Raw genomic sequence first — 14,795 nt, 5'->3', positions numbered from 1 at the left:
GGTTTTTTGCTGACAGCTCAGAGCCTGGAGCCTGCTTCCGATTCTGTGTCTCCCTCTCTCTCTGCCCCTTCCCCGTTCATGCTCTGTCTCTCTCTGTCCCAAAAATAAATAAACGTTGGGAAAAAAAAACCAAAAAACCAAAAAACTCTCCAATAGTGACACCTGGGTGGCTCAGTCGGTTAAGGCTTCCACTCCTAGTTTGGGCTCAGGTCGTGATCTTAAGATTTGTGAGTTCAAGCCCTACATGGGGCTCTGCTCTGATGGCTCAAAGCCTGCTTGAGATTCTCTCTCTCAACATAAACTAAAAAATAATAATAATAAAAATAAAAAATAATTCTCCAATAGTTTCCTATTTTTGCCATTGTAAAAGACAAAAGCTTTAATAATTAGGATAACATACTTAACTCATGATTCATCAACTATAGTCCCACTACAAAGTGTATGCCCATTGCCTTAGTGTAAATGTTAATAGTGTTCCTTTGGCTCAGAATTGAGCCGGAGTGGTCTATGTATTTCATGGCCACTCTATCCCTGTAGCCCTACCCAATCTGCATCCCACCCCACTCTCCTCATCTCCTTGCCCCAGCCTCCAAGAACGCACTGTGGCCCACAGGGCATGAGCTTCCTTGGTGTTCTGGACGAAAATTTTGACGTCTTCTTGAAATCTCCTCCACCAATCTCATTTAAATTGAACCACACCCTTCATCCCATCCCCGTTTTTTTTCTCCATTGCACTAACACCATCTAATATACGTCATATATTTGTTTATCTTGTTCACTGCCTGCCTAGTTCCAAAAAAAAGTCAAGCTCCGCGAAACAGGAACTTTTGTTTTCTTCGCTACTGTAGCTCTGCCGCTTTATTAGACTGCTAGACAGTCGCCTGCACGGGTTGGGAAACTTGCTCCTCACGTGACTGCACCGGGCGCCACCCGCCTGCTGGGAAGGGAAGATGGCTGCGCCCAGAGTGGCCTCAGAGAGAGGGCAACCAACGAGAGGGCGTCGGCTCGCTAGAGCGTCCACGCCTCGCCTAAGTCGGCGGTTGCGTCCTGGGAAGGCGCGAATTCGGGGACTAAGTGCTGGTTCTCCTCCCCACCTTTTTTTTTCTTTTTTTTGAGGAGAAAGGCATTAGCTCATTCTCGGAGATGCTTGGTGTGACTTGACTGCTGCTTCCCCACTGCTTGGGATCGCTGTCATCCGAGGCGTGTAGGACGAGGTTCTGGGATTCAATATCTGGGTTTTTCGCCCCTGGTGCAAGCTCCTCGGTCAACCTATTAAGTGACCTCACAGTGTCAGTCCAGCCTCCAGTTCTGGGCACCCTCGAACACACCCGGACTGCCTCTCGGGGCCAAGGACGTCTAATCCACTCCGCAGGTGCCCCACTCAGAGTTCAGGCCCTAAATGTGAATTCCCTGGCGATCCACAATCCCGCCCCCCCCCCCCCCCCGCCGACCCCGCAGCGCGGGGTGAGCTCCCCAGGATTAAGTCTCGTGAATCCGTACCCCCTCCCCCAGGCCCCAGGGGCAGATGAGCCCTTGGCCACCGCCCCTGCAATTTCCTGCAGACCCAGCAAACAAAAGGCTCGGGAAGAGAGGCGAGGCTGAGCGGGCGCCCTTCCTGCAGGAACAGCTGATGGAGCAAAATGGTCCAGGAGGGAGCGGAGGGGAGGGATGAAATTCCAGGATTCCTGGAGGACCAGAGTGGGAGGCCAGACCCCTGGATCCCGAGGAGGGAGGGAATCCAGCGAAGTGGACGTGGAGGGCCCCGGGCAGGACACCTGAGTTTCCTGGGCTCTGCCAGATCCCAACTGCCCTAGCGGGGTTGATGTCAACTTTTGGGAATGGAGGGGGTGGGGGGGACAATGCAGTTCAGGTGAGCTCTCAGACCCACAGGCTGGAAGGGGGGGGGGGGGGGGGGGGCGCTGGGAAAGGCCTGAAGCCCTGCGTCATCTCCTCTGGGGCCCAACCTACCTCCCCCTGGCCCGACCTGCTACCCTCTGTGCTGGCCCCACCCAGGCCTGGCTTCCTGCTTCTCCCCAGGCACAAAGCTTTTTCTGCTAAGCTTCATGAACCAGCACCCCCACCCCTCGCCCCCAGGGTCTTCTTGTCCCTTCTGGACCCTAGTAGCCTAGCCCCCCAGCCACTTATATTCCCTCCTAGAGCCAATGCCCCTGCCCCCCATTCCTGTCAAGGACACAATGGTAAGGGAAGGGCCACGTTCAGTGGGTGGGGGGATGCTGGCATGGAGAGGGGGCTTGGCCTCATATCCTGTCAGGCTGCCAAGGGAAGAGAGGAAACAAAAGACTTCCCAGCTGGGACAATGAGCCTCCCGATACCTCTCCTCCCCTGCTACCACTCCTCCTCCACCTCTCCCTTCTAGCTCTAGTCTTCAGCTCCTTCCCCTCCCTTCTCCCCAATTTCTTACCCTCTGGTAGCCTTAGCTTCTGGTGTGAGCTCTGCCAGTCCTTCCTAGAAGATAAGGGCAAGGCAAAGGGGGGAGATGCCCTCTGGCTGGCCTGGCTGAGAGAAGGAGGAGGAAAAGGACATCGCTGTCCTTCAGGTCCTTGGGGGTGGGGCTGGAAGGCCAGCCTGTATGCTGAGTGCCACAGTGGAGTCAGCCAACCTGCTGACTACTGGCCAAGTACATTGGACGGCTCACTTAACCTGAGCCCGTCTCTTCTTTAAAGTGGATGTCAGAAGGGCACCCTGGGTGGCTCAGTCGGTTAAGCGTCTGACTTTTGGTTTCAGCTCAGGTCATGATCTCATTCGTGAATTTGAGCCCCACGTATGGCTCTGCGCTGACAGTGTGGAACGTGCTTGGGATTCTCTCTTCTCTCTCTCTTTCTTTGTCCCTCTCCTGCTTGCGCTCTCCCTTTCTCAAAATAAATAACCATTAAAAAATAAATAAAGGAGGGGCACCTGGGTGGCTCAGTTGGTTGAGCATCCTGCTTTGGCTCAGGTCATGATCTCACAGCTCGTGGGTTCGAGCCCCGCGTAGGGCTCTGTGCTCTCAGCTCAGAGCCTGGAGCCTGCTTCAGATTCTGTGTCTCCCTCTCTCTCTGCCCCATCCCCACTCATGCTCTGTCTCTCTCTGTCTTAAAAATAAATAAAACATTTAAATAAATAAATAAATAAATAAATAAATAAATAAATAAAGGAAAAAATAAAGTGGGTGTCAGAATAACGCCCATCCTGCCTAAGGGTTCTTATGATGAATTAAATATGGTAATGTTTGCTTTTATAAATAAATAAATAAATAAATAAATAAATAAATAAATAAATAGTGAAGTGTAAAGCTTTCCTCCATCTTTCCAATCTACAGCGTCCTCCAACCCCCCTCCCACTGGGCACAGGCTCCAATCACCATCATATGCCAGTAACCCCTGAACCTGTATCTCCTGCCAAAAAGCTGCCCCTGAATGCCTGTATGGTTGACTGCTGGACCTGCGTTCTGGATGATACACAGGGATCTCAAATTCAACCTGGCCACACCTTCCTCCCTGGTGGCTCCAGTCCCCTGGCTCCTACCTAGCTGCCAGAGTCTGACACTTGAACCATACTTGATTTCAGTCTCCCCCACTCCCATGGCCAGGCTCCAAGACCTACCTGCTCTCACATGTGAGCACATACTTCTGTCCTTTCAAGCCCTTACTGTCATTTGGAGACCTACATGTGGTTTTTCTGCCTTCAGTCTTGATCCCTTTCATATATATATTTTTTAACATTTATTTATTTTTTGAGACAGGGAGAGACAGCATGAACGGGGGAGGGTCAGAGAGAGAGGGAGACACAGAATCTGAAACAGGCTTCAGGCTCTGAGCTGTCAGCACAGAGCCTGACGCGGGGCTCGAACTCACAGACCTCGAGATCATGACCCGAGCCAAAGTCGGATGCCCAACCGACTGAGCCACCCAGGCGCCCCAGTCTTGATCCCTTTCAATCTACTCTCCAAAGTTGGACACATGGGGTCTTTCTACACAAATCCGATAGGGTTGCCTCTTTGTCTCAAACCCTTCAGTGGTTCCCCAGGTGTTCAGGACAAGCCTGCACTCCAGGATTGTCCTGTGATGTCAGGCTGGCCCTTGCTCATGTCACCAGCTCATCCACTGTCACTGTCCTGGGAATCTACACCCTGGTGTCCTGAACTCTGGCAGCACAGGGACAATCTCACTACGTCCACACTCTTGTTTTTGCTCTTCTTCTGCCTTTTTTTTTTTAATGTTTATTTATTTTTGAGGGGGGGAGGACAGAGAGAGAGGGAGACAGAGGATCCAAAGTAGGCTCCACGCGTCAGCACAGAGCCCGATGCAGGACCTGAACCCACAGTGAGATCAGAGCTGAAGTAAGACACTCAACAAATGACCCACCCAGGCGCCGCCCCCTTCTGCCTTTAAAGCAACCTTTCCCCCAATCTCCTCTAGGACTCCAGTCAGACAGCATCATCTTCTCCAGAAAGTTCACCTTGAACCCGCAGGTTGGATTACGTGTGCTCCCCCTGGGATCCCATAGGACCCTCTGTATGCCACTACTTATGCTCCACACATAGCTTCCTGGGTTCTGTTGAAGTTTCGTGGTTGTTTCTTCCCCTGGGCTGTCAAGGATGACTTTGTGTCCCCAGTCCTGGTCCATAGCAAAAGTACAATAAATAATTGTTGAGGGGTGCCTGAGTGGTTTAGTCGGTTAAATGATGACTCGTGGTTTCTGCTCAGGTCATGATGTCGTGGATCATGGGTTCGAGCCCCAAGTAGGGCTCTACACTGACAGTGCAGAGCCTCCTTGGGATTCTCTCCCTCTCTCTCTGCCCCTCCCCTGTGCACATACTTGCTATCTCATAATAAATAAATAAACTTAGAATAATGATAATTGTTGAGTTGGGGTGCCTGGGTGGCTCAGTTGGTTAAGTGTCCGACTTCGGCTCAGGTCATGATCTCGCGGTTCATGGGTTCAAGTCCCGTGTCGGGCTCTGTGCTGACAGTTCGAAGCCTGGAGCCTGCTTCAGATTCTGTGTCTCCTTCTCCCTCTGCCCCTCCCCTGCTCATGCTCTGTCTCATTCTGTCTCTCAAAAATAAATTAATTAATTAATTAATAGATGCTGAGTGAATTAAAGAATGACTAGTTAATAAAGGAATAAGTATGTACATTTACTGAGTATGTACATGGGCCAGACTTGCATTGGACTTAGCGTTGAGCACAACACACATTGTACCTGCTTTTAGGAAACCTGGGACCACAAACAATGAAAATACAATCACTAATAAATTTATAAAATCTTTTACACTTGTGTCTATTACAATTTCACATATGATGAGTTTGGGAAGATGTCTGGTGGTCAGACAAGGAGTGGATTCAGCTTTTGTGAGTCCTGAAGTTTGTATAACATGGGGAACCCACCTTAAGAAAATAAAATTGTGAAGCTGAAATTAGGTATAAAAGCTAATGTTTGCTTAAATGCAGAAATCACGGGGGCGCCTGGGCGGCTCAGTTGGTTAAGCTTCTGACTTCGGCTCAGGTCATGATCTCGCGGTTCGTGGGTTCGAGCCCCACATCGGGCTCGGTGCTGACAGCTCAGAGCCTAGAGCCTGCTTCAGATTCTGTGTCTCCCTCTCTCTCTGCCCCTCCCCTGTTCATGCTCTGTCTCTCTCTGTCCCAAAAATAAATAAACGTTGAAAAAAAAAATACTACCAAATCGAGAAAAACAGGCTAGGTGTAGTAAATAATTGCCCAACACATCTGTATAATACTTTCATGTCCTACCTTTTTCTTACCTGTGTACTGGGGCTACCTCATCATATGATAAGGACTCTGTAATACTACTTTCTATTTCTCTTTGTCTCCATCTTCCCTCTATTATGGCCAGTTGACTTTTTTTTTCTTTCATTATTGAAAGTTTATAAAGATCTCACTGAGGTTTACAACTCATTATTGGCAATGTTGAAACCTCTACCAAATTCCCTTTGTGTAAGGGCTGTAAGATTTCAGGCTATTTCAAACATTCTTGTGCTGGAATTCACCTTAAAAACTGTTTAAATTGATGGCACTCATTAACCAGGACAGTGGGAGGGGCAGTCAGGTGAGGGGTGCGGAAGCTTAAACTTCATGGGCTTCCACTAAACTTAACTCTAGACTTGACAGGGTGAGGTGCACCCTATGAAGGGCACTGGGATATGGGGGGAGGAATGACAATTTCTAGAATTTTCAGTGAAAGGGATGATTTGTTGTTTATTACATATAGGGAAAGTCCTAACTCCAACACTGCGCCAAATAACTGTCATGATGTGGGTAGCAAAAAGGAAACCTGGGGCACCTGTCTGGCTCAGTTGGTAGAACACGTGACTTTTGATTTTGAAGTTGTAAGTTCAAGCCCCACTTTGGGTATAGAGATATATACTTAAAAATAAAAAATTTAGGGGCGCCTGGGTGGCTCAGTTGGTTAAACGTCCGACTTAGGCTCAGGTCATGATCTCGCAGTCCGTGAGTTCGAGCCCCACGTCGGGCTCTGTGCTGACAGCTCAGAGCCTGGAGCCTGTTTCAGATTCTGTGTCTCCCTCTCTCTCTGACCCTCCCCCGTTCATTCTCTGTCTCTCTCTGTCTCAAATATAAATAAATGTTTAAAAATAAATAAATAAATAAATAAATAAATAAATAAATAAATAAAATTTAAAAGCCCGACCAGCTGTTGGGGTGGGGATGCTCTACACAGGTACTGCCATGGCGATGATCATAGGCAAGGAACAGAGGGTGACAGCCTAATTTTGGGGTGAGAGGGCAGTGAAGCACTCTAATAATGAAGGAAGGAGCACCCGAGATTTGCTCAGGTCTGTTCCACAAGCATCCATCCAAGTAGTGATTTGGCTGCTCACTTACATAATGTAATACAGTAGATACTGAATTAGCTTTGCTAGGAAGTAGTCCTGGGTGGATGGAGGGTGGAGGAAATGACTTCACACTCACAGGATAGACACTCCTGAGCATTGGAGTGAAAAGCTCAGATATCATCTCCAAGGAAAGGGGAAATAATGGGATTCCTGCCCCATTAGAAGATCTTTGAGGCCAGGAGCCTTGCTTTACAAATATGCAAACTAGCACAGTGATCGCTTGGCACATAGCAGATGCTTAATAACAGCTTTATTTTATTGATTCCTTTATTTATTTTTTTGTTTTTTTATGTTTATTTATTTATTTGAATAATCTCTACACTCAATGTGGGGCTTGAACTCACGACCCCGAGGTCAACAATTGCAGGTTCTTCTGACTGAGCCGGCAAGGTGCCCCATTATTCATTCTTTTACTGGTATACATTAGATATTGGGAACTGGCTTACATGATGGGAGGGGTGGGGACTGAGGACCCTATGATAAGTGATCGACTGGGTGTTTTCTTTTTCTCTAATATTTATTTATACTTGAGACATAGAGACAGAATGTGAACAGGGGAGGGGAAGAGAGAGAGGGAGACAGAATCCAAAGCAGGCTCCAGGCTCTGAGCTGTCAGCGCAGAGCCCGATTTGGGGCTTGAACTCATGAACATGAGATCATAACCTGAGCCGAAGTTGGACACTTGACGGACTGAGCTACCTAGGCACCCCTCAACTGGGTATTTTCTTATCTGAGTTCTCTTCCCTATAGCTGAGGGGGCCTGGTTCTCAGGGGTCAGAAATACAGGGTTCGAATCTGCAGTGAGCTGCACCCCTCTGTCTCATCAGCCCTCCCTCCCCCCTGCCTCATTTCTCTGTGCATCTGTGTGGGTCTCTCTTTACCATTCAGGCCATCCACCCCCCACCCCATCAGGGGTCCCAACCAAATGAGACAATTCAAGCAATCAAGGGCACAAGGAGGTTGAGCACAGAGCCCAGGAAGAGATAGAGACATAACTTTTGGAGGAAAGAATTTGAGTGTGTAGTGAGAAGCAGGGAAAGGTGTGTGTGTTCCGAGTGAGGGAGGAGGTGGGTGTTTAACCTGGAGGAGAAGCTGAGTGAGAGAAGGGAGATATGGCTTGGATCAAGGAGGGAGGAGGGGATTCCTGGCCCTGGCCTGGTCTGCCTGGCTCCAGCCAAGCCGGCTGTTTCCTGCCCTCCGTGACCCCCCACCCCGGAGCAGGACCCAGGCAGGGCCATGAGGAAGGGCAGGGGTGTGGGGAGCACACTTGTGGCCGGAAGATAAGTGCGCTGGGACAAGAGGTCACTGCAGGCCTAGCTGTCCTCTTGGGGGGTTAGAAGCGCTTGGCAGTCTCCTCACCCCCCCTCCATCCACCTCCCTCCCCAACGTCCTGGGCAGGAAGGAGTGTTCCTTCACTCTCTCGGCTCCTCAGCAACTCCAGACTCTGTCTCCCTTAAATTTCTGAGTTAAACCCTTTCCTTCCAGCTCTTCACTGGCGGACTCCTGCAGCGCCCCCACCCCCCCTCCATAGGTGACCTGACTTATAAGGGGGTTGGTGGGAGGAGCACTGTTTTCCTGGACCCTCCCCTCTAACTGATGGGATGGGGGTGGGGAGGCGGCAAAGAGAGGAAGGGCCCTCCCAGCCATCCCAAGGGCCCCCAGGAGCCAGACAGGAAACAGCCTCTGGAAAGACAGCAGCAGCCCCGGCCCAGCCCCAGGGGTCAGGGCTGCGGGCGGCAACGAGCTCTCCCCAACGCGACAGTGAGAGTGAAGATGGTGATTTGGGAATCCATCCAGACTCTTTACTCTCGGTCCCACCTACCTTTTATTTACTCCTGCTTCCTTTTTTTCTATACTCCTCCCCATCTCAACCCAGTTGCCCCACTTCGCTAGGTTGCGCGCACAGCAGGTCCCCATACCTAACGTTTGTTGAGTGATTGTGTGAACGTTCGCTCCAGGGTCATCTAAGCAGCGATCGCTGTCTCGGGAGCCCAATGCGCCACCCTCCATCCTCAGAAACTTCCCCCAAACATGGTCCCCTGCGCCAACTATGGAGTAGTGGGCGCATCCAGGAGTAGAATCCAAAGTCCGCAAGAAGGTTGGAGCGGGCTTCGAGTGAGTAGTGCACTTTTCCACGCACGTCCGGACGGCCCTCCGTGCTGCTGCTGGGTGTGTTTCTCCGCTGCCTGCCGTGTGCTGGGTTCGGACCTGCCCCGGGGGTCCCCGGGCCCCGGCCTCGACACGCGCGGTCCGCGTCAGGGCGTACGGCCACCGCGCACGTCTGGGCGGTCCCCGGGCTCCGCGCCCGCCGCCCCTCCCCCTTCTCCAAACTTTCTCCCAACTTCCCGACCTGCTCCGCTCGGCGTCCCGCTCTGCTTCCCTCATGAATTATTCAGCAGTGCGCGCTCCAATCAGCGCGCCCCGGCCCCCACGCCGAGCCCGGACTCGGGGAGGGGGGAGCTCCCCCGCCCCCCGCGCGCCCCTCCCTCCCCGGCCAGGCGCCGCCCGGCCCAGTCCCAACCCGGCCCAGCCCCGGCCCGCCCGGCCCCGCGCCGCAGTCTCCCTCCCTCCCGCTCTGTCCCCGCTCCACTCCCACCCTCCCGGCCGGCTCGGAGCGCACCCGGCCCGGCGCGCGAGCAGCACCACTCCAGGGAGGGGGGGAGACCGCGAGCGGCCGGCCCACCCCCAGCCAGCCGGGGCGGGACCCCGAGGCCCCGGAGGGACCCCGACTCTAGCCACGTCTCGCTCTGCGCCCGCCCGGCGCAGCCAGTGCGAGGACGCCCCCCGCCCGCCCGCGCGCGCGGCGGGGACGCGGGGCCACACCTGGACGCCGCCGCCTGGTGCCTGTGCCGAGCGCGCCCGCATGGGCCCGCGCTGAGGGCCCCGACCGAGGGTCCCGGGTGGGGAGTCGGTGTCTGCCGTCTCGAGGGGGGGGTCCGACCTGGGGGGGCTAGTGCCCCCCAAACTCGGATCGGATCCAACCCGAGAAAGGCGGCGCCATGGAGCTCCGGGCTCTGCTTTGCTGGGCTTCGCTCGTCGCGGCTTTAGAAGGTGAGTTTCCCAGGGGGCACCCCGGCACTCCAGGGGCCCCCAAAGTTGGGCCTCGGAGTGAGGGAGCCGGCCTCGGTCTGCCCCTACTCCGGCACCCCAACCCTGAGCACTTCGGACCAATAGTGCTAGACCGGGCGGGGGGCGGGGAGGAGGCGGCCCAGCGGGGAGTGGAGTTTTCTTTTGTTTGGGAAAGGGAAGGAGTGGAGCTCCGTCCCGGGACTTGCCCCTGCCCCAGCTTCCCAAATTCTTAACCCTGATTCCGTACGCTCTTGGCAGCCTTTCCTTTTCTCCCTCCTCCAACCTTCAAACTGTCTCCAAAGCTTCTGTCCCTCTTCCCACCTCTGCCAAACATGAGGAAACGTTTCTGGAGGAACAACTGTAGACCAGGCCGAATGCTAGGCCAGAAAACTGCCCCCACCCCCATTCCTCATCGTTCACACCTTGATCCTGCAGTTCCCCTGGCCTCTGGCAGCTGGGCCACCTTCTAAACTCACCCTCCAAACGCCCAAATCTGTCTCAAAGCCACTGCCTCTGCTGCCGTGAGGCCCCCTCCCTGGTTTCCCCAGGCTGCACCTCAGCCCTTTAAATGCCGTCTAGACCCCAGACCTGCACTAGTCCTGCCTAGGCCCCCTTCTCCAACCCCACAGGCCAGCAGAAACTGACCTTCACAGCCCCCGGGTCACCTGAACTTAGCCTAATAGCTAGCAATCTCTCTAGATTTCTGATTTTTCTGTGTTCCTCCCAGATGTTTCTTCATCCAGGAGTCTTTTCCCTCGCTTCATCTCCTAGAGGGGGAGCCGAGCCCAGAGCCCTATAAACCCTCCTCCTACGGCCCTAATCTCCTTTCAATGAGCTGCCTCCTCCCCCCCCTTCACTGCCTGGAATCAAAGGGGTCTCTGGCGGTGGGGGGGGGGGGTCACGGGGGGGGGTGTGCTGCTGAGGAGGAGGAATCAAAGGCAGTTGGAAACCCCTCTCCCCCAGGCTGGGCAGTGCTGCTCTGGGCTGGGGATCAAAGGCTGGGGAGGGGGAGAGGGAACCCTTGCCCGGCTCCGAGAAAGAAGGGGAAATAACTGAGTGAGGGAAAGGAAGACAAAGTGGGGAGATACGCCCCAGGGCAAAGCATGTCGAGAGGGAAGGAAAGAGGCAAAGGAGAAAGGGGGAATGTTTTCATGCTGCTAAGTAAGTTCCTTCCCAGCCTGAGGCCTGCGCTAAATTTTCACCTTCACAACAGCCCTGCTGTGGGAGGGATTGTTGCCCCCATTTTACAGATGAGGAGACTGAGGCTTAGAAGAGTGAGATAACCTGCCCAGGGCCACGTGCCCCAGTGAACGTGAAAGGCTGGAGACGGAAAACCTAGGGGAGTATAGTGACAGAAATGGAGGTGGACGGAGGGTGGAGGAGAGAGGTGAGAGGCAAGAGAATTGACAGATTGAGGCAGGCCCTCTGAGCCTGAGATAGGAGGAGAGAAAGTGAGTCTCTCAGAGTGCTGAGGACAGCCCTGAAACAGACAGTGTGTAAATTGGAGACAGGAAAACACTATCCAGGCTGGAACAATGGAGGGTGGAGACGGCAGGCAGCCTCTATCCACCCCCTTCCCAGAACCCGGGCATCCTGTCCCCAGCGTGCCGGGTTGGCTCCTGCCACCCCCCGGGGGCCCGGGCCTCACCTCGGGTTGGCTGGGGTCCCGTCTGACCCCTTGCCCTCCGTGGACATCACTTGGCCCCTGGGAGGAGGCTGCCCCACCCACCCACCTTCCCTTCTCCCCTGCAGCCCCCACAGGGGCAGAGGGAGGCAGGCGGCGGGTGAGTAGGGGGAACCTGGTCCCAGGTGTGCTGCTGGCTCCCCTGGGGGCCTCCCACATGGCACTAGCCTCCCAGGGGATTCCCCTACCCTCCCTCTACCCTCCACTGCCAGGGGCTGTGATGTTTCTCCTAATCCCCCCTTTCCGCCAGAGCCCCACCCCTCCCCCGATGCCCCTCCCCAGAGACCAGAGCGGAGCGGAGCCAGGTGTGTTCACCCCTCCATACACACACCCCTAAAATCTCCTCCCCTTTTCCTTCCCGTAACCAAATCCAGATGTGAGGCCTCCGCAGGCAGGGGCCGGGGCGGGAACCCAAGCGTCCTGGCCTCCAGCACTTCCTCCTCTGACAGCAGCGAGCTCTTGAGGTGGGGGCAGGGGGTGGTGGTGGCAGGGCTGGGCCTGGGCAGCTGAGTACCACCTTCAGGGATCTAAAGGACTGGAGTGTTTGGTCCCAAAAGGAGGTAGGAGCCTGGAGCAGGAATGGGGTTGCAGGGAGGGAGGCAGTGACTTTGGATTTGAGGAAGGGACTGTGAGTGGAGGTGAGGCAGGCCCTGTAGGGAGGGGTATCCCCCTGCCTGCGGTTCTCTTCCCTCAGGTCATGCCAGGTCGGGGTTCTAGTTTAACCCTGTCTGAGCTGTTTGGCCTTCTTCCCCTTTCCTCAGGGCAGAGCGGTTCTCAGAAGCCTAGATCAGGGAATTCGGAGGGGGGCAGCCCGGTGCCTGCCAGCTGTTAGGGGTGGGGTTGGCACTCCAATAAAGAGATGAGAAACAGGGTGGCAGAGGACAGGACTTGCTCCCCTCTTCATCTCTCGGCTCAGTCAGCCCCAATGCCACCAGCTTGGAGCTCAGAGGACCCACCTGCCTCGGTCAGTTCCCAGGGATCTGGTCTCCCTGGTGTCTCCCCCAGTGCTGACTGTCTGTCTGTCTGTCTGTCTGTCTGTCTGTCTGTCTTAGAGACCCTGCTGAACACGAAACTGGAAACTGCAGACCTGAAGTGGGTCACGTTCCCTCAGGTGGAGGGGCAGGTAGGAGGCAGGCCCAGGAGCTGGGGCTTGGAGGGACACCGAAGGAGGAGGGACAAGAGGTACCTGTGCTGGCCTGCTTCCCATGCCGCCAGCCCCCAGATCACAGCAGCCTGAGCCCCTCCTTGCTTTATCACAGACACCCCCCCAAGCAGCCCCCAAGCTGATTCCCCCCACTCTCCCCACAGTGGGAGGAGCTGAGTGGCCTGGATGAAGAGCAGCACAGCGTTCGGACCTACGAGGTGTGCGACGTGCAGCGGGCCCCGGGCCTGGCCCACTGGCTGCGCACCGGCTGGGTCCCGCGCCGGGGAGCTGTCCACGTGTATGCCACGCTTCGCTTCACCATGCTCGAGTGCCTGTCCCTGACCCGGGCCGGGCGCTCCTGCAAGGAGACCTTCACTGTCTTCTACTTCGAGAGCGATGCTGACACGGCCACAGCCTTCACACCAGCCTGGATGGAGAACCCCTACATCAAGGTACCCGGGCGCCCGGGACCCAGCCGCCGACCAGTGTGGGACTGTGGCAGGCCCGTTGTGGTCCAGGGGCAATGGCTGAGCTTCCGAGGCTCTGGGGGATTGCGGGGGCGCTGGGGCCTGGAAGCAGGATGCTGCAGCCTGGAGAGGGAAGAAGGTGGTTGGCTGGGTGGAGCAGTCACGTGTAGTTGAGCTGCCCCCAGGACCTCCGGGGCGGGGGGGGGGGGGGGGGGGGGGGTCGTCTAGACCACCTCTGCCACTTCCCACCTTCTGTGAGTACACCTTGCCCTTCAGAGACTCCTTTCTGCACCTTCCATCCGATTCCTACTTGCCTTGCAAGCTTCAACTCCCCCGGGACGCCTTTGCCCTGGGGTCTCCCGCCAGCTACAGATCTCATCATGCTTTTAACTTCTCTGTTTCCTTCGTTCCTGTTTCCTCGGCTCCGAGTCCAGGGACCTGTCATAGAGCAGGTGTTGATATATGTCTGTAGGGTGAGTGAGTGAAGAGAAAGGGGGCGTGCAGGACAGAGGCTGGACGCATCATAGGAGCTCAGCAAGCATTAATGGGTAATGTTGGGGCCTGCAGGCAAGAGGAGAGAAGGCTCTGGAACAGGAACGGAGGTGGTCAGGGAGAGGGTGAGCTGGAAAGAAGAAAATAGTCCCCCAGGCCCTCGGGGAGCGGAAGACAGTTGGCAATGAGTCTCTCCCTGCTCCTGGCAGGTGGACACAGTGGCTGCTGAGCACCTGACCCGGAAGCGCCCTGGGGCCGAGGCAACCGGGAAGGTGAACGTGAAGACGCTGCGTCTGGGCCCACTCACCAAGGCTGGCTTCTATCTGGCCTTCCAGGACCAGGGTGCCTGCATGGCCCTGCTGTCCCTGCACCTCTTCTACAAGAAGTGCGCCCAGCTGACCGTGAACCTCACCCGCTTCCCGGAGACTGTGCCTCGGGAGCTTGTGGTGCCCGTGGCGGGGAGCTGTGTGGCTGACGCCGTCCCCACCCCCGGCCCCAGCCCCAGCCTCTATTGCCGGGAGGATGGCCAGTGGGCCGAGCAGCCGGTCACGGGCTGCAGCTGTGCCCCAGGGTTCGAGGCCGCCGAGGGGAATACCAAGTGCCGAGGTGAGGCCCAGCGTCTTCTCCGTAAAGCTTGCCCACCCATGCAGCTCGCCCATACCCCGCTCTTGGACCCGCTCCAATTTCCATTTTGAACATTTCTCTGTTCTCAAGGGCACTCACAGGGCCTGTTTACAGAGCCCCCAGCGTAGTTCTGAGCTCTTTCACACCCTTTCTCCTAACTATGTCCCCAATTCTTTCCTGGATGAGGGGTGAGGGACGCAGGGCTGACCGCAGGACGAGGGTACCTTGTTGGGCTCTGAGGACAAAGGCATCGTGGTCTCTATTTCTTGTTCATCATGGTTTCCTCTAATTTACTGAGACTGAATTCTCACTTAGCTATTTTTCTCTAGCGCGTGCGTGCAAAACTCAGGTTTTGTAGATTGAACATAAGGGATCTGGGAACTTCTGTGGAAAAGAAAATGACCTTACTGTCACTCACCTCCACCTGCAGTTGGCCTCTGACA

At 55.1% G+C, this 14,795-nt stretch overlaps 1 protein-coding gene across 2 annotated transcripts in view; it reads left to right on the top strand.

The window, feature by feature from the left end:
* The window catches only part of EPHB4 (EPH receptor B4), a 31,057-nt gene that overhangs the window by 4,343 nt on the left and 11,919 nt on the right, over positions 1 to 14,795 (top strand). The window contains exons 1-4 of one of the 2 annotated variants that reach the window (XM_086691887.1): positions 9,393 to 9,923; positions 12,678 to 12,748; positions 12,934 to 13,221; positions 13,938 to 14,334. In XM_086691887.1, coding sequence (XP_086548013.1) covers positions 9,872 to 9,923; positions 12,678 to 12,748; positions 12,934 to 13,221; positions 13,938 to 14,334 — 808 coding nt within the window. In that variant the 5' untranslated portion in view covers positions 9,393 to 9,871. Of the gene's footprint in view, positions 1 to 9,392; positions 9,924 to 12,677; positions 12,749 to 12,933; positions 13,222 to 13,937; positions 14,335 to 14,795 lie in introns of those variants that run through there. The other variant, XM_086691888.1, reaches the window with a different exon arrangement.

The sequence above is a fragment of the Puma concolor genome, chromosome E3, assembly GCF_028749965.1.
Source record: "Puma concolor isolate L17-30 chromosome E3, mPumCon1.1.hap2, whole genome shotgun sequence".
NCBI classification, from domain to species: Eukaryota; Metazoa; Chordata; class Mammalia; order Carnivora; family Felidae; genus Puma; species Puma concolor.
This window is presented reverse-complemented; position numbering and strand designations above follow the sequence as displayed.